At 47.9% G+C, this 18,061-nt stretch overlaps 9 protein-coding genes across 9 annotated transcripts; 4 read left to right on the top strand and 5 right to left on the bottom strand.

Moving 5' to 3' along the window:
• Positions 1–289: 289 nt before the first annotated feature.
• F5B22DRAFT_642058 (uncharacterized protein) lies at positions 290–1,545 on the bottom strand (the record flags this gene model as incomplete). The annotated part of the gene is made up of 2 exons (XM_047978068.1): positions 290–1,040; positions 1,211–1,545. The coding sequence occupies 2 exons, from the start codon at positions 1,543–1,545 to the stop codon at positions 290–292; spliced, it is 1,086 nt and encodes a 361-aa protein (XP_047835263.1).
• A 1,340-nt stretch (positions 1,546–2,885) lies between these two features.
• Positions 2,886–4,559, bottom strand: F5B22DRAFT_588199 (putative PfkB family kinase). The gene is made up of 6 exons (XM_047973655.1): positions 4,351–4,559; positions 3,904–4,294; positions 3,688–3,846; positions 3,555–3,616; positions 3,372–3,482; positions 2,886–3,316 (listed from the first exon to the last, which is right to left on the bottom strand). The coding sequence occupies exons 1-6, from the start codon at positions 4,488–4,490 to the stop codon at positions 3,145–3,147; spliced, it is 1,035 nt and encodes a 344-aa protein (XP_047835262.1). The 5' UTR covers positions 4,491–4,559; the 3' UTR covers positions 2,886–3,144.
• Positions 4,560–5,151: 592 nt separating this feature from the next.
• F5B22DRAFT_258567 (uncharacterized protein) lies at positions 5,152–6,012 on the top strand. The gene is made up of 2 exons (XM_047970080.1): positions 5,152–5,578; positions 5,703–6,012. The coding sequence occupies exons 1-2, from the start codon at positions 5,325–5,327 to the stop codon at positions 5,899–5,901; spliced, it is 453 nt and encodes a 150-aa protein (XP_047835261.1). The 5' UTR covers positions 5,152–5,324; the 3' UTR covers positions 5,902–6,012.
• Positions 6,013–6,874: 862 nt separating this feature from the next.
• F5B22DRAFT_588193 (Queuine tRNA-ribosyltransferase) lies at positions 6,875–8,638 on the bottom strand. Its single transcript, XM_047973654.1, has 3 exons — positions 8,211–8,638; positions 7,890–8,140; positions 6,875–7,811 (listed from the first exon to the last, which is right to left on the bottom strand). The coding sequence occupies exons 1-3, from the start codon at positions 8,286–8,288 to the stop codon at positions 6,890–6,892; spliced, it is 1,251 nt and encodes a 416-aa protein (XP_047835260.1). The 5' UTR covers positions 8,289–8,638; the 3' UTR covers positions 6,875–6,889.
• Positions 8,639–9,413: 775 nt separating this feature from the next.
• On the top strand, positions 9,414–10,872 carry F5B22DRAFT_258415 (uncharacterized protein). Its single transcript, XM_047970079.1, has one exon. The coding sequence runs from the start codon at positions 9,735–9,737 to the stop codon at positions 10,410–10,412; it is 678 nt and encodes a 225-aa protein (XP_047835259.1). The 5' UTR covers positions 9,414–9,734; the 3' UTR covers positions 10,413–10,872.
• Positions 10,873–11,980: 1,108 nt separating this feature from the next.
• Positions 11,981–13,761, bottom strand: F5B22DRAFT_258401 (uncharacterized protein). The gene is made up of 3 exons (XM_047970078.1): positions 13,547–13,761; positions 13,148–13,404; positions 11,981–12,976 (listed from the first exon to the last, which is right to left on the bottom strand). The coding sequence occupies exons 2-3, from the start codon at positions 13,280–13,282 to the stop codon at positions 12,332–12,334; spliced, it is 780 nt and encodes a 259-aa protein (XP_047835258.1). The 5' UTR covers positions 13,283–13,404; positions 13,547–13,761; the 3' UTR covers positions 11,981–12,331.
• A 24-nt stretch (positions 13,762–13,785) lies between these two features.
• On the top strand, positions 13,786–15,479 carry F5B22DRAFT_588188 (uncharacterized protein). The gene has a single exon (XM_047973653.1). The coding sequence runs from the start codon at positions 13,903–13,905 to the stop codon at positions 15,313–15,315; it is 1,413 nt and encodes a 470-aa protein (XP_047835257.1). The 5' UTR covers positions 13,786–13,902; the 3' UTR covers positions 15,316–15,479.
• Positions 15,480–15,730: 251 nt separating this feature from the next.
• On the top strand, positions 15,731–16,681 carry F5B22DRAFT_258298 (40S ribosomal protein s17). Its single transcript, XM_047970076.1, has 4 exons — positions 15,731–15,850; positions 15,964–16,024; positions 16,120–16,418; positions 16,478–16,681. The coding sequence occupies exons 2-4, from the start codon at positions 15,976–15,978 to the stop codon at positions 16,565–16,567; spliced, it is 438 nt and encodes a 145-aa protein (XP_047835256.1). The 5' UTR covers positions 15,731–15,850; positions 15,964–15,975; the 3' UTR covers positions 16,568–16,681.
• Positions 16,682–16,908: 227 nt separating this feature from the next.
• Positions 16,909–18,053, bottom strand: F5B22DRAFT_258373 (Rtr1/RPAP2 family-domain-containing protein). The gene is made up of 2 exons (XM_047970077.1): positions 17,986–18,053; positions 16,909–17,924 (listed from the first exon to the last, which is right to left on the bottom strand). Exon 2 carries the CDS (start codon positions 17,897–17,899, stop codon positions 17,021–17,023), a length of 879 nt encoding a protein of 292 aa, XP_047835255.1. The 5' UTR covers positions 17,900–17,924; positions 17,986–18,053; the 3' UTR covers positions 16,909–17,020.
• Between the last annotated feature and the right edge of the window lie 8 nt (positions 18,054–18,061).

Here is an 18,061-nt window from a genome sequence, read left to right as displayed (position 1 = left end):
ACTTCCCCACGATCCCCAACTTGGGTACTTGGACATGTACTTGGACCCGATAGAGCTTCTTCACCAAATTCCTACATGTAAGTTAAGTAGGTAGGTAAGTAGCTCGACTCGGATAGTCGAGAAAGCTCTGAACATCAATTCAATCACATCGGCTCAACACTTACGTAGGTTGCTGCCCCTACGACGCCTATTAGAGTGAAAATGACAGTGAGAGACCAGTGCTGTTCGGGCGTCAAACCGTCCGATTGGCAAAACCTTAGGTATTTTACACCTGGCTCATGACTTGAGACTATATGGCTGACCTTATGGTCGCCACAACTCCCCTCTTTGGACATAATATGGCCCCCCGCGTATTCAGAATAACCATCTTCAGGGCAATTAGATCGATCCAATCCTTGGGTAAGAAAAAGTGACGCTTGTGCTTACTGTACCTGAGTTCCACCTCCCATGTGCAGACCCAGAATTGGTGGTCGAGGAAGACCACTCGGTCCTGGGAACAACCTATGAGTTCTCGAATGTGGTTGTCTAACCCGTCCACTAGATGCCTACTTGTGCGTTTTTGACTAGCAGGAGAATTGAAATCGAGCGTCGCGAGATCCAAAAGCTCAAAATAGCACCGCGGTGCGGTATGCTCCTGGTGGTTGTCGCTTATTACGTCCATGAGAAGCCACTTTTTGCTAATCTGGACTACTTCTTGTATCTTCTGTCCAGGTACTGCCGGGACTTGACCGCGCATGGCTCCGATGATGGAATCCAGATTGGGAATGTATCCAAGCTCCCGCACTCCAGTTATGAGAACTATTGAAGCGTTGCTTTTAGGGTGATTCAACCAAATTCCTCCATGGGAAGAGAGCTTAATGCGGCAAAATTCACGCTTAGCTTTCAAACTCCAAATATGGCTAGAGGCCGAGCTTGCAATACATAAATACTCCTCGCTGGCACTGAAATTAATATGTTCGAGTACGTGGTTATCCCCCATGCGTATGTCACAGACTGGGAACACGGCCCATCTGTCCTTCTTGGGAGTAGGAGCCTCGAGCCTTTTCACAATGAGTCGCCCTGAATCGTCGACCGAGCCAAGGCATCGGCCTGTCTCAGACCATTCTAGTTGGATAATTGAACATGATGTTGAATGATTCGTCACCTTGCGTACCTTATCCCAGTTTCCATATCATAGGTAGTGATCAAGCCATCTTCTTATCTTCTTTACCAGCGCAGTAGAAAAGATTCGAAGGCTCGCTCGCAAGCAAGTGAAGTCATATTTACACGGGAATAGTCGTCGGTAACAAGCACTGGCTCAGATGTGATCGTCTCATTCACACTAGACTTGTCGTCAGCCCGAATAAGCGCATCGGGTTCCCACGCGTTACAGAGTGAACCCCGGATGTCATATAACCGAGTACCATCCGGTGAGAACGCTAGGTCGGTGACGAGTTCGTCGTGCTTCGTTTGGTATGTCAAACGAAAGCCTGGAGTGCTCCAAACACTTAGTGACCCATTCACGTCACTTGTCAGTAAGAAGTTACCGTCATTACTCAGTGACATCGACCTCGCTCTCGTGTGACTATATACAAGCTGCTCGTCATCAACGATGTTCCATTCGACAGTTTTAGTATCTTCATGAAGAATGAGGAGATTGTTAACTCGCCTACAAAAGCTTAAGCAGGAGTTTGATTTCACCAACGATGATGTTCGTCGGTGCGCTCATGAATTCGTACGTGAATTAGGCAAGGCTCGGACCCTTCTAGTAGCGTGTGGTGTTGACTGACACCTAGAGTATGGAACTAGGGTTACATGAAAGGGCAGATTCTGTCTGCCAGATCCCTACCTATGTAACTGAGGTTGCTACTGGCCGGGAAAAGGTATCACCACTACACCCCAAACAGCTGTATGCGAGTTCTTATCTACTGATTAGGGGATTGTACTTGGACTTGACCTAGGCCTGACAAATCTTCGTGTATGTTCTGTCGAAATGAACGGCGATTCCACCTTCCGCGTCTTACAATCGCAAATACCTGTGCCACGCAACGTCATGGTTTCTGAAGCTCCAACAGCACTCTTCGCTTTCATGAGGCAAAGGATCAAGCTGTTCCTGCAACATCATCAGCTACCTTCGAACATGACTTAGTAGTTCGGCCTTCACTTTGGAGTGGCCGGAACAGTTTCTCGATATTTTTCTCTAAGACCAATCGTGCGTAGTACTCATACTCAGGCCATCTATGTTGCCTACCGCGATCAATCTGAAAGACGAAGGCTAGTTGCTTTCGATATAGCACTTCCCATGAATATTCCCAGCAGTCTGTCAATTGTCGGGAGTTACCATGGCAGGTCGTCGTGTGAAACCCGGATTTATCAATTGGGGATACTGAACGCTTGTGTAAGTCGGCTAGTAGAGCTGTGAAACGAAAGGGCTCTGGTGGTTGTTGGCCAGCTTCACGGAATTAAGCTAACAGGAAGTATTTGTCAGGGCCCGAAGTCGATTCGTATTGACCCCAGGTCAAGGGCTTTGGGCAAAACGAAGGCCCGTACCTATTGATGAATGGCTTTGTTAGGCACAAACTGTCCCTCAATCATGACACGATCGTTCTCTCCTTCGGTCACTTTCAAGAAATAATTTGTCAAGGTACCATCAGCAAGCTGACACAAGAGCTTCGCTTGCTGAGCTCAGACCCATTGCCTATATGCATGAGAAGATATGATATTGACGTTGGGAATCGCTGAGGCAGAGCCATATTAGTAGAGTAGAAATCATCGACTGTAAGCGGTGGTATGGGCCCACACCTTTTACCACCGCTGCGTTGAGCTCATAATTCCCCTCGACGAAGCCTGACCCTAAACCGTCATGTCTCGAGTTCATTGTTTGGTTATCAAGTATCAATGGCGAAAAAGCACGAAATCCTAGGAGGCTACCAGGGCAAGATTAGTTTTTATTTGAGCAGATGTGTGATTGATTTACCGGCGATTTACCTGTCATAAGATGCCAGGCCTGTAGGTATCCCCATGTACAGGACAGCTACCTGTTGGCACTCTTGAAGGCTACATTCTTACATGGGTACCTACCTATGTAGGTAGGTACTACAAAATATGAGGCGGCGATAAGCTCAGCACACCCACCGTCTCCCACCCACAAGGCGCAGTTTCTTCTTATGGCTGAAGCTGCATGCGTCCAGAAAGTCCAGAAAACCCCTCTTGAGCAACCTTGAAGCCGGCGAGACGATTCGCAAAGGCAAGCTTCTGCGACAACGCTTGGGTCTTGTGTTCGTGAAAAAATGTGTACAGAATCCCTGCTATAAACGTGTCTCCAGCTCCAATAGTACTATGAATTTGATTAGACTTGAGAGAAGATATGGCTTTGAGCACTCAGGACTTACTCAATTACCCTTGAATCCTTGGGCATATTTGCCGCAACACTGCAGTAGGTGTCTGTACGAGGCTCTAAAGCATACGAGCCTTGTTCACCCCAAGTACAGCACAGAAGTAGACTATAAAAGATTAAGTTAGTAATGTGAGTGCGTAACTTGCATTACATAACAGGTGTTGTTCTGTAGGCTTACGCATTCGGGGCCAACTTTGCTTGCGCTCGAAGACAATCTTCAGCGTTGTGGTACCCGTTACCCTACCAGCTGCGATCAGTAACCACACCGAAGCGCTTTGTTCGTAGAGGTGAACAGAGTTGCGTCTACTAACTATTGCCCAACTCTTGGAGTAGAACACTACGTTCGCTTCCGAGACAAGCTCCTGTAACCCCTGTCGCCCGGGCTTCTCCAGTTCTACACTGATATGAGCGCCCGCGTAGGATTTGCGAAGATACTGAATACACTGGAGGGTGACATCCGGTATTCGTCCCTATCATACTTGTTAACCATCGAGAAGAAATCGCCGGCGCTCTCAGATAATAAGTACCTCAAAATGATACCAAGTACCCTCAGTGTTTATCACATCAGCGGCCTTAGAGAATTCATCGCAAGTCATCTCAGGCAGGTCATTATGATTGACGATTGTGCGTGAGCCCGTAGCATCATTCTTAATAATGTAGCTAGACGGCGGTTCTTGATAGTTCTCGCGGAATATGCATGCTTCCACTGAGACAGTAGGCTTGAGCGAGTCCACAATCTTTGTCGTGGCACTAGATTGCCGGTCGGGAAGCACTGCGATCAAACTCAAGGCGATAGGATCGTTGACATGTCCAAAAAGATCCTGAAGGACTTCTAGAGTGTTCGCGCAGTTCCCTCCTCGTCTTGTCGTAATGCTCGAAGCTCGCAGCTTTTCGTCTTCAGAGGGATACCGGGGCACACTGCATCATCTTAGTCAATAACCTAGGCAAGTGTAATGTTCATGATGAGTACTTACCATAGGATGGTATCGAGATAACAAGCGCCAACCCCGACAAAATGTCGCATCCTTGCGATTATTCTCGCACTGGCGTTGTTTATGCTGAAGTTGGACATACAGAACATAGAAAGGACGTCCATTTGCCTGCAGGCCCCCATTCTATTTCCCCGCAAATAGTGTCACTCTGGAGGCCAAAGCTTCCGCTTTTAGGTATCGACAATGCGCTTATGATAGTTGTTCATGTATCTTCTCTAGCGTGGCATTATTGCATACAACGATTCCTTCATACTAAGTATCATGTATCTGAGAAGCAGGTTTTCGTCTTATTTTGTTCTTCTTTTCTCTCTCTCTTTTACTTCGATATTTGTATTTGCGACGAGCCGCTTAATTGCAAGCCTCCCTCCATTCCCAAAGCATCAATCTTTCGCTCCAGTCCTAACAAGAAGTCAAGGAGAAGGACCTCGGAGTCCTAGTGTTAAGTTTGATGCATTGATCAGCGAGAGCTAGAGTTGGCCTCATTTCACCTCCCTTTTCCTCAAATGCCTCTCCGCTCAAACTTCACTTATGCAGTAAATGCTAATCCCATGATACATGAGAAATAAAGAATGTTGATGCTTATTACGTATGGCTTCAGGTTGGTACAGTAAGTAGCAACTCTCCTTTGTAAATGAGATGATATTATTACAGAAGGACGACAATGCTTGATGGCACATCACAATGCTTTCTTCATTCAATCAAGTCGATTCACAGATAAAGACGACACGCCAGGAATCCTTTTGCCAGGGCTATCCACTTTGCAGTACTAACAAAGATAGGCTGATCAACGCAACATCATCTTATACTGGAGAACAAAGTCTCCTTGATCGTTAAAATAGGCCTATTTGGAGAGCCTAGTTCTATGACCCAACTTCACCCCGATAATCCCACATAAGATCAACTTAAACTTAGGGGAGATCGGCCTGTCTCGTCACACGACAACGCACGATATCGCAATGGACCCAGGACAAGCATCTCAGACCCTGCTCCACGGTGCAGTTGATAATACCACTCGAGCAATTTTCAGCAATACCACTACGTTCTACAGATTTTTCAAAGTGGGAAGTCTCGGTAGTAGCATTCCTTTACTAGGTTACCTAGCAGCTTATTACCGCATCCCCTTTCATGTCTGGGTACAACTGATATATGCTTATATTGTCAGGCTCTTCCTCATTTGGACTGTATTAAGCCTGCTTCTTCGGATTTATAGGTGAGTAATCCAGCTTCGTTGCCATCTATTTTTCACAATCCCAGAGAGTATCCCTCAAACTTATCCCACAGGTTGCCATTTCTCAATTGTACACCACGATCGCTGACCTCAAATTTCTACCTAGGCTCCAACCCAAGATAATGGCTTTTCTCGTCGGACTATATGCGCCCACATTCGGGCCATCGCTCATCGTCTTCAGTGTCGCATACTTTCCTAAGTTCACTATTATTTTCTTCATCCTGTCCCTTGTTATTGGCACCCTTGCCACGTATACTGCTATGGAGCCAGATGATTATCGAATAGAACGCAGGCTACCGACATAGGTCTAAGATATAACCAGTCTACCTTTGGGCTCCTCAGGATAGTTTTCTACAATCATTCACATCCTCTTTTTTGTTAAGTATTTGGTACGGAGATTAGAGCCGTTGTATAGATTGGCGATCACAAAACTTGTTCTCCATTTACGTATACAATACTCTGCAAAGGAAATACCCAACACGACTTTATGAAATGACCCAGGGGAGACGACAAGAGGCATCGGTTGTTCAGACCTCGTGGTAGTCCACGCCGTAGCCGGCGATCTTCCGGTCCTTGGCCTTGGCCTTTAAATAGTTAGGACTCTGGGTGTCGCAGTGCGAGTCTAGAGACAAAAGTGAATGAAGAACCCGTATCCTTAAATACGGCAACGGTAAGTGTGAGAAAGCTAACAATTTTAACAGCCATTCAACATGAAGCTAGATCTTCGACTTTATTATCTCGTAGACTATTCTCGTATCTGAACTTGATGTTCATAATATTTCACATCCCAGAACATGCATGTCAGTGAATTACGAATGCTAGATAGAACATCCGCCAACACTGCATCGGGTCTATTTCTACGTATAGGAGTCTTCTAGTACCATCCCGGGGAAGCCTTCGATCGATGCGGTTCGGTTTCGTTATCTGCCTGACTCATCCCGGGTACTATCGGGATCCGGAGGGCTGCCGGTTCGGGAGTGGTCGAGGTGTCACATTACTATTGATGCCTCTTCACAGCTGTGTATACTGTCTTGCCGCTTGGATACAGTTATTAAATGCCCTGCGTATATGCGGAAGACCAGCGGTATAGCAACCTGCCACACAAGACCGAAAAGATTGAGGTTGTATCACTAACACTGACCATTCGAGATGTGGACCTCCTTGGCAGTGTGTATAGATCTCAGCACTGAGCTTTCGCGAAGGCTGGGGCGAACAATTGAATGGGCTGTCACGATACTCTACTCTTTCGTACGCAGTTGGTAATAGGGACAGCAGAGGCATAAAGGATCATATTCATATATTAGGGTCGGAAAGTAGATCTACGTCGACTCCGCGCAGTGCGTCTACAGCCCACTTCGGATAATTGGTTTTATCGGGATATATGTTCGCAAAGAACGTTCGTATGAATGCAGGGTACTCGTCTGCAATAATGGCATCACGCGCCTCCCTCATGAGGTTGAGTTGGTACCATACATTATGTATGGTTAGAAGATGAGCCGCAACCGTCTCCTTTCCTACATTGTGATGAACAAATGCGCGAGTAATGCCTAGGCCTCCTTTCCCCTTCTTACAACAAGCGCAGCCACATCCATCCTCTATTGGGCCGAAATCGTTCGCATATTCGTAATTTTTGATCTTTATAACGCCATGCTTCGTTATGGCGCTACCGAACCGAGCAGTTCGGGTCGGCCAGACGCAGTCGAACATATCAGCCCCTAATGCGACACTTACAACTAAGTCCTCTGGATAACCAATACCCATGACATATCGCGGTTTCAGCTCAGGGAGAAGTTCAGTGCATGTCTTAACCACCCGGCAGAAATCATCCTTGGCTTCACCGCCGCTCAGTCCACCGATCGCTATTCCCGGGGTGTTCCTAGCAACCATCTCTTCGCAACACTCCTTGCGCATTTCGGTGTCTAAGCCGCCTTGTATAATGCAAAACAGGTTTTGCGAATTTGGATTCTTATGCGCGGCGATGCATCGGTCAAGCCACCTGACGCTGCGTTCCATGGCTTCCCGCATACGCTTATGGTCCGGGGATGTGGTAACAAGCACATCGTCAAGCTGCATTATGATGTCGCTGCCAATGGTATTCTGCAGAGAAATAGAATGTTCTGGCGTCAGGAGCATGGGTGTTCCATCATGCGGACTGAGAAATCTGACGCCTTCCTCCGTAATATTGGCAAGAGTTAAAAGACTGACCATCTGAAAACTGAAGCAATAGTTAGAACCCATTAAATATTCCCAGCAGGACGATTTAGGCGATTCATATGATAAGAAAAGGACTTACCCGCCGCTATCTGTCAGAAGGTTATGGTTCCATCCCTGGAGTTTGTGAGCACCGCCGACGGCGGCAAGTATTTCCTGGCCAGGCTTAAGTCCCAGATGGTAAGTGTTGTTGAGACAAAGACGACAACCTGTCTCTTCCAACTGCTCCGGTGTTAAACCCTTCAGTGACGCTTGGGTTGCGACAGGCATGAAGATAGGTAACGGCACAGGGCCATGTGGAAGGGTCAAGAGAGAAGCTCGGGCCCTAGTCGTCTGGATCACCGGCTTGTTAGCATTGCCCAGATGGAAAAAGCGCACGCAATGTAGCTAAGAGGCCACCCACAGAACAGCGAGCAACAAGGTCAAAAGTAAGTGCTGCAGATGAGGCAGAGGCTATAGTGCTCGGCATCCTCCTGAACATGGCAGCCCCCCAAGGGCCACCACAAGAAACAAGATGCAGGACAGAGACACCGCAATTGGTGGGCCCCCGATCCAACTCGAAGGGGCAATAGACGCCAAACTCGTGATTAAAGATGCTTGATATTATCTCATAACGTTAACCATTCTCATTCATTTAATTGTTGCTAAGACTAAGTGAATTTGTTTAGGCTGAAGACCTAGACTCAGCCTTGCCACCTGCTGAATCTTGCGGTGACGGCCCGTTCCGTCTGTACGAAGTTAACAGGGCAGGATACCGATGACACAGCCCTGGAAAATTACGGTACAAACCAACTGCGAGACTGAGTACCTAAGTACCTAGTACGTACCTACATAGGTACATGCATATCGACAGTAGGTGCATAAATGTAGGTACCTAGATACGTCACCAGCATGGACCTCATCGTGAATACCTACATGTACGTCTTGTTTTGCCTAAGATACCTACTCCGTACATTGTGTTGGTTTGGTAATAATAACGGGAATAATCTCATATACACTGTTTACTGTTTTGTGCCAGGGCACAGGGGCCGGGCCAGGTCCCGGGCGTCTGATATTTTAGGTGTTTTCCCCTGGGGGTTTTGTCACGGCGCGGCAACCGACAACCGACGATTCCATGTCGTGGCCACGGGATTCCTCGGACGTGCAAGTCTTCCCCAGCCCAAGTTATTATTGGTAACGTGTCCCGGCTCCAACAAAAAGTCGTATGATTTTGACTGCATAACGAAAATGCTTTTCATTTTTGACTGGACCAATCCCCACACCTTCGACCGGTTTGAGGCTTGACCTACGTTTTGCCTAAGGTCAACCCATCCTTGCTCCTTAACAAGCAAATTTCTTCACTGGAAATAAACTGTCAGCAACGTCTTGCCTCTTCTCATATCAAGTGTAAACTGTGCGCGGCAAACTGAATGCTAGTCACGCTACTCCGACACGCTCCAGCAGGTGGCCCTCGCTCCCAATTCATATCGTATTCAAGTCGACTTCACTGATCTTTTGGTTCCTGCTTGTAGGATATTTCGCCCCAGTACCTACTCAGCTGTCCCTGTTTAGCCCCTGACGTGAGCTATCATCTAGTGTGTATGCCCTCATTCACGCAAGCCATGGAATATCCCGGCTACCACTTTATGCCTAGCCTGATGGAGCGAGTCAAGTTGGCTTTAACGTCCTAATAAGGGATGCCCTCTATAAGCGCGTTCCTAATGTGACGAACAATGATTGCAACCCTATGGTCCAAGGGAAGCTAGACGATCTGTCAAGGCTTTTCTTCTGGAAGGCAGATTTACAGTAGCTGCCCAACTGTGCCCTACAGCCTTTTGTTGCCTCCTATCATACATATCTGTGTCTTACCATCTCGGTATGGTGAAGTCGCTTTCCGAGCAATCCCAACCATTACTCTTTCATCATCACCAAGTCTCCGCTCTCTACCATGGCCTCTCCTACTTCTTTTACATTATTTTATCTACTACCTACCGAGCTGAGACTTCAGATCTGGAGGTCGTCATGTCACCGACGAGTTGTCGAAGTATTTTACGACTCTGAAAAAGGCTGTTGCACTTCAACAGCACCAGTTCCCGCAGTACTTCACGCCTGTCACGAGTCTCGTTGCGAGGCCATGCGAGTGTACAAGAAATCTTTCGGCACAGCATCTCATGAACCAAGAATATATTTCAGCCGTGAGATCGACACATTATACATACCACGGCCGCCGTTCATGGGCTATGACGATTCATCGAGGTCCTTCGTCAACCTAATTCGAGATACCGATTGCATCGTCAATCTCGCTGTTGATTACGTCCCCCCTTCTATCAAGCGACCTTGGGAGACATACAACAAGTATATCCTCATTCAAAGCTTTCCCTTCGTAAAGGAAGTATTCTTGGTAACTGGGATCCTTGCTCCATCCGACGACCGTCATGTGGGCGAATTGGGCTTGGCAGATCCTACTCGCGACGCGTCCAGCTTGCACCGACTACTGGAAGATGTGAAAACATCATTCTATTACGAAACTCGTGATCAATTCGGAATGTTAGACAGGGATGCGAGCATGGAGCCGCTTCACTTACCTCCCTTGGTATTGAAATCCAAGATATGGACGCAGCCATAGGCACCAGTCCTCGAAGACGAGCCCCACTGCATTGCTCACGCCGAGTCTCTAAGTTCATGCGAGAGGCACCTTCATGCCTGCGAGCGGCTTCGCGCCGAAATTCCCACTTTTTCCTTAGAAGCATACTACGAATTGCTGATAGCGACATTATTACTATGAGTAATCTATAGACTGCATCGACTTTTCTGACTATTAAATCGACAGCTATCAACTCTCGGCCCACGAGGGCCAATCTATATAACATACTGGTCACCGGACTTAAACTGATGTATTATTTTGCCTAAGAAATCTATACAGCATCCTTGACGGCGCCAACAACGCAGCCTAACATCTTCAATTTCAACTTAGGTTGGGAGAGCACCATACTTTGACCACGATTAAATGTGAAAAGGCTTACATATATACTCTGTACAATTGTATAATATAATAATAAATGAGAGCATCAACTTCAGGCCGTGCTAATTAAGCTCAATGTGAATGCAGTACTGCATGAAGTCAATGCATGACGGACACTATCTTAATGACGAGGTCTAAGCTCAATAAAGCTATCATTGAAAAGCTTTGAGCATCAGATTTCATGTCCTTTCACAGATGAGCCAGGAACGAATTACGATATGGCGCTGAAAGGAATTGAATCTAACGCACTATGGCCCAAACTTCGCTCTAGAGAAAGGCCAGATATGCATAGCGAAGGCGGATGGAAGGAGACAGAAACAGAAACGATAAATAAATAAATAAATAAGTAAGAATAGGAAACGAACATTAGTTCTTGCGTATCATATACTAACGCCTTTCTCAATATCCGCAACACGGATGGGTGTCTCCCAAGTAATCTCATTAATTGGCACTCATAGAAGCATTCACATAAGCTAGACAGAGCGACTTGTTCTCTGGAAAGATTCGGGGGATGTATGCTAGACATGGGGAGATTTAAATATGACGCAACAACTTAAATATAATATGGAAAGCCCAGCGCCAGCGTTCCTGGCTACACTAACATATCGAGAATATTGTGGATGCGAAGCGGAGTCTATTGACGCGCCCCAGCGAGCTGCATGTCGAGGTCCAGCGACGGAAGTGCTGCTGCCAAGGAGCATTGGCTAGCCAGAACGATGTAGGTATCTGAACGGGGACACAGGCACATTCCAAAATACTAATGATGATGTAGGAATCAATACCGAAGCTAGAGTTCATTTTTGGAACCGAAAATTTACTCATGTCAACTTGGCTTCAGTGTTTGTTATTGACATTCTTCAACTTTCAATGTTGATGATTCTGTCATTGTTATTAGAACAACGGATGAGTAACCAAGCGCTTCGTGCCGACCTCTCTCTACCAGCAATTAAGTATCGTGAACAGGTCGAGAATCTAATCAGTAATAATATGCCGCAATCCACGTTATACACACTAATTCAGGGTGTGGCGAGGAATCAAACCATTAGTGGAGAACAGAGACGGAAGAAAGGGACAAGAGTCTAAACGATAGTATATGAAGAGGTTTGTCATCGAGGACTAAAAGTCGAGCGGACCGAGTACTCCTCCATGCGTTACTATGTAGGCAATCTTGATGCTATGTCCTTTTGTGTTGGTAATCTTTGAGCACCCGACAGCACCTTCTTGGCCTATCATCTGTTCTCGAAGATTTCCATCGGGCTACATTCTGGCAACGTGTACCAACCTTGAATATGGTAGTGGGGAAATAATTACGAAAAATCGGCGAGGCTCAAAAGGCTGTCGGCCATTGTACCCAGGACGAGATATCTCCACTCAATGAGACCATAGCTAGGATCGCTGAGAAAGCTTAGTCATAGAACTTTCATTGCGTCTGGAGCCTATTGACGTCTAGAACTTTACCACTCGACGATTCATCATATATTGGTTGCGCGGAGCTCAAAATTGTTGATCCATCAAGGGCAGCATCAGGCAAATTCGCCAAATTTCCCATCATCGAAGCCTAGGTTTGCTGCGGACAGCCGCTTGGCTCTCGAGTTTGTTGAAGGTGCTGGTGGAGGCGGCGGCAGTATTCCTCCTCCTTTCGACACCGTGGCAGACGGAGGCGGAGGTAGTGAGAAAGACGAGAGGCTCGTACCAGACGAGTCTTCGTCGGGTTGAGGTCTGCGCCTGCCAAACCTCGCAGGGAGATTGACTGTGATCGTCTCTCCCTCTTTTAGGCTAAGATCGCGCTTCTCGGCACTGTCTTTTCTTTCCAAGGGGGGTTTCTTGCCCGTTGGACCACCTTGAGCCCACTCCAGCGTCTTCTGGGCTTCCTGCAAAGACACCCCAAAGTCAAACGCATCACTTCTCTCTTCGAAACCGATGCCTAGCGTTGCCTTCCTACCTGCCCCATCTTGCACGCGGAGAGCGAAGAACCGCGAGCTATCAGAGGTAGGCTCGACGACTGCTGCTGCTGTATAAGGGGCAGCGGCAAATAATTGGCCGTTGCGCTGGTCTTCCAGAACGATGTCCGTCTTTACCTTTTCCTCACCAGAGGGTTGCGGGACGGCTGTCTCGAGAACTCGAATCCGCGCAGTAAAGATCTGACGTTTGTTCTCATCGGCGGTCCACTACGTACATCAAGTCAGTGTTAACGGCCTGTATGACCTTCTCTGGTTCTGGACACTCTTCAAAGCCCTACAGGAGATGCGAAAAGAATTATCAGGGAGTAGTGGCAATGAATATGTCCAACCGGAGAGGCACGGCAATGTGAGCAGAATCTATCTCGGGTTAAGACTCACCGATGCTGCGACATAGCCCTTGCCCGGCACCATGGGTGGAATATTGTAGACATGGACAGTTCCGATGATGAATAACACTCGCTGAATAGCATCCGGCGGTAAAGGCTGGCCCGTGGCTGGGTCAACTGACTCCATTTTGGCTGTCTCTTTCTGATTCCGTAGAACTGTACTGGAGAGGGGGATTCTCGCGTGCACACAGAAACTGGAACAAAAGGGCCACGAAGCTGGGAGGTTTGTTTAACAAGACTAGATAAAGACTAACGTTCGAGAGGTCAGCCTAGGCCGATGACCATCATTTTCATTCACAGCTTAATACACGCAGGAGATCACTTAGTGTAGCCGCAGGATCGGACGGTGTGTAGCATACATCCTCGAGTTTCCATTGGGGGAGGAGCTCACTGGATACCTCTGCTATGTGCTGGGACTGGCCAACTAGGGCGTTCAGTTTACTTGAATTGCGCCCAACCTACCCACTGAAAGGAAGTTTGTGGCGGTGTTGGATCGCGGGCTCGGCGGGCTCCCCGCTTAGGTAGGTACCTAGCCACCTCCGCTTAGTGGAGCCTCAGATGCCCCGTCCACCTATCCGGGCAGGCGCCCTGGCGGATGATGTACAGGTACATGGAGTTCTTCCAGGCTGTGGCTGACTCGGCTCCATCGAAAATTATCTACCTTCAAGTTGAGCTTCACTCTTCGGCAACGCTCGTTTTAGATGCAAGGCCGCCCATAAGTGTCTGCCTCCGGCCTCGATTTCCATAATGGCGGCCCGGAGCGTGTCTCCCGGGGCTGCGCTCCTGAGATCATCTCGTATGTTCTCAATACCGAACCCGATACCTGCCTCACCTGGTGATTATTCTTCAGCAACAAAACACCACTCAGCGACTGCGACAATTCCTTACCCGACTCATTTGGCCATCACGACACCATCGACCTCTCGAATCAATGGCGACTGGGGCTTTAAGAGGCCATTGCCTCTAAAGACAACTACAAAGCAAACCGTTCCTCTCGTGCGTGTGCGGCAGATGGACTCTACTGAGCACATCACCGACTTCCAATCTGCATCAGACCATGCCATGACTCTCAAGAAATTCCAAGAACTCAATATGTCTATTTCCATGCCAGCAGCGCGAACAAATGGTTTCTCTGACAAGGGTATCATCGCTCGTCTCCCTACATCAGTATTTGAAGAGGACGGAGATATCACAGCGATAGGGCCTGAGCAAGCACAAGCCACCGAGAGCAACCGATGGAAGTTCAAGGGCCCTTGGCTTGCTGGCATGACCGATGGAGAGTTTGGCAAGTGGCTAGATAAGAGCGTGCGACCTCGACGAGCTGAATTCCGTGCCTTCTTGAAAGGAGTTTACGCCGAGGAGCTTACCAAAGACCAAAGGAAACAGGCTACACTAGATAGTTTGCCTGTTCCACCAGAGGTCAAGGCCAGTGACATCACGGAGCCCCAATTCATTGACTTCTTAAGGGATATTCGCCAGGATCGCTTGCTCCTGTATCGACATGTCGGTCGATTCCTCGACCTTGCCCCCCTGGCTACTGAGTCGAAATACATCCCCAATATGAAACCCCTCCGCCCTCAAGATTTCGACAGAGAGAATCCATACAGCACGAACGGGCCACCGATCACACATCCTTCTGCTGGTCTATCATATTTACGAACACCCAATTTCATGGACAATCATCCCATTTACGGGCCTCAAAAATATCACCCTGTGGTCAAAGCTCGGGTCCTAAAGCCTGCGTATGTTTCTTCTGGTTCGCATGAGCCGGCCATTGGTGTCGCGGGTTTTGTCGCCGAACGCGCTTCTGACCAAAAACTTTTTGGAAGAGCGATTACGAATCCAAGAGCGCAATCAACTTCAAACCTCGAGCTTGACGGCCGTGGTGGCCACAAGCTTTACTACCAGGTCGATTCAGCCACCATTGATTCCAGCGGAAAAGTTTGTATCAGCGTCTCAGACCCACCCCAAAATTCAATGTCTGAGTTAGTGACAAAAGAATTAGTGGGCGAGGACGGCATGGAAGGTGACGTGTACACGGATGCAATGAAGGATGACTCGACAGAAATATCTCGAAACCTAAGATCTAACAATGCCCATAGGAAGAGACCCATTTTTGGAAATAGGCAAAGCTACGGACTTGGTAACACCAATCAATAAAGTTAATTGACTGTCAACTAGGTGTACTTTTTAGTCTCTCAGGATGGTTAATGGGTTGGTATACTCTGGCGCCCATGAATTTACGTGTAGAATTGAATGTGTAACATAGGAATTGCTTCTATATGTCTGTAAATGACTGGAAATACCTAAATTATTTCACCATTCTTTTCATGTACATGGACTATAAGGTCAAGTGTGAAATACATATCCGTCTCCCTCTCGGATGACTCCTTACTGGAGATCATGATTATTCCTTATCATATCCTATCTTATCAAATTAGTCGACGGCAGGGGCCTCTGTGCAAGCACTGATACAATGGCAGAGTCAACCAGCTGTGCGAAGCTGACAGCAGCTGGCGTATGATACCCTAGAACCCCGCAATTAAATTTACCGAAGATATCCCCACACAAAGATACTAGATATCCAACTCTCATAATTCGCATAGATAGTGCTATTTTCCTCGTTCCGATACACCTGTGCAGCCTCATCACGACAACGTCTTCGGTCTCCCTATCTAACCGTTAAACGCCAGCAGTAAGTATTCCTACACCGAAATGTCATCTACTTATCCCATACTCGCTATTGCGTCCTCCAATTCCCAGCCCGCAACGCCAGGTTAGCATTTATACTAACATTCGGTACTTTAGTAATAAGTCAAGATGGGTCGCGTTCGCACGAAGACAGTCAAGAAGTCCGCCAAGGGCATAAGTACGTCCTTTCTTGTTATGCCTGACACTTTGCCGGGCGACATGCCTCAGAGCAATAGCCCTGACTCCCATAATTGAAACTGACCTGTGAGCTAGTTGAGCGGTTTTACCCTCGATTGACCCTCGACTTTGACACCAACAAGCGAGTCTGTGACGAGATTGCGATCATCTCTTCGCGCAGACTGCGAAACAAGATTGCCGGCTATGTCACCCACTTGATGAAGCGTATTCAGCGCGGCCCAGTTCGCGGAATTTCCTTCAAGCTGCAAGAAGAGGAGAGAGAACGCAAGGATCAATACGTTCCCGAGGTTTCGGCTCTCGACTTCACCCAGAACACCGAGAGTGGCCAGCTCGATATCGATGGAGAGACCAAGGATCTGCTCAAGCACCTCGGCGTATGTACTAAGTCTTCCCCTTCACATTTGAAATGCCTAACCTCGATTTTCTCTTCTAGTTCGATGCCATTCCTGTCAACGTTGTGCCGGTTGTCCAGCAACAGACCGCCGAGCGACCCCGTCGATTCGGCGACCGCGCCCCCCGATAAATGTATATTGTGGAAATGGATGGTTAAGGGGATTCGGGATATTTACATCTGGGCTCATCACGGCTGCACGGCGTCTAAATGGATGATAGTGCCTCAGGTACTTTAGGTTTAAAAAAACAACGAAATTTTCCACATATGGTGTCCTTGATTCTCTAGCTTCATGCTGGGCGATGATAGTTGACGGCCAAGTTTCGTTCCGTCCGTAGCAGTGTGACAACCGTGCTACCATGGACAACGGCACTCCTCACATATGGCCCAGTTCAAGTCTTTTCGTCGACGTCTCCCAATATCATCTACCGGCGCACTTGAATGAACTCACAATGTGTCACGTCACTATGGGATATCACGAATGTATGCATGCGCTAGCTCAGTTTGGTCTGGGGGTATCTCTAGTGATGTACACCTAAACGCCTCGTAAATGCATCGTAATTATGATGATGAAGCCTAAACACGTCATTCCCTTATCACATCTCTTGAACTCGTCTTCTGCTCGTCTTGGTTCACTGCGTCTGACTTCGGATCGAAAGTAGTTTTGTAGCCTTCCATTACCAAATGGGCCTGACTATCGAGATCTAGTGATGGGGCTGTTGGCGCCTTCGCTGGTTTCTCCCTGATAGTTAGCTTCACAGAGCGTTTCGATGTCTTCCCGTTCTCAATGGCATCCCCTCTTTCCAGAGCGAGACTTTGCGCATTCTGGGCGCTTTTTTCTAGCGCTTCGATCTTCATATTCTCCACGTCCTTTTGCAGCTGCGTGGTGGCATCACTAACTGTAGAGCTAGTATCTTCCTCATATAGTTCTATGTGTATCGAAGCGATACCTGCACGTTCCCACGCAGCTGTCTCGTTTAGCTGCACCTTGACGTACATGGCTCGCTTAGCACAAAGCTGTGAGCACCACTTCTCGAGCTCCCGACTCGGAATGATGTTGAAGTCTCTGCGCCCATAGTTTAGGATCTTGAAGGTGCCACCTCCAGTTACTCGAGACCGCAGGTTGGGGCATAGCGTATATCCGCAAAGCCCATTGGCGTTACGCTCCTCAATCAGATCATCGTAGTCACTCGGCTGGTATAGACGGACCTGGTTTTTGAACGTTTCCGCATCGGCTGGCGCAGGGTTGGGGGCATCGTAGAACGAGTCGCGAGTGGTAGGGAACTTGGAGAGTTCGATTATGGAGTCGGCGATCTGATCTTCGATCTGGCGGCGCGAGTGGATGATATGCGCATGCTTGACAGCAACCTCACGAGGATTGGGCGCATGTCGTTCAGTGGAGGCTGATGAAACGCTACCCTTGTTTTTTAAAATGCCCTTGGACTTATTCAATTCTCTCGCCATCGTAGATACTGTGCGGTCAGGTGTTCTTGAGAGCAAAACTTTGATCAGCTTTGGAGATTGGAGGGGAGACTAGACTAGCGGCTTACCTAAGATCGGTACGTACCTTTAGTACTGCACAGATGGGGGACCAGACTTAGCATGACGCATAGACGCCACAGCGAG

The sequence above is a fragment of the Xylaria bambusicola genome (assembly GCF_022495145.1).
Source record: "Xylaria bambusicola strain CBS 139988 unplaced genomic scaffold F5B22scaffold_3, whole genome shotgun sequence".
In the NCBI taxonomy this organism is placed as follows: domain Eukaryota; kingdom Fungi; phylum Ascomycota; class Sordariomycetes; order Xylariales; family Xylariaceae; genus Xylaria; species Xylaria bambusicola.
Note: the sequence above shows the minus strand (reverse complement) of the source record. Positions and strands in the feature narration are given on the sequence as shown.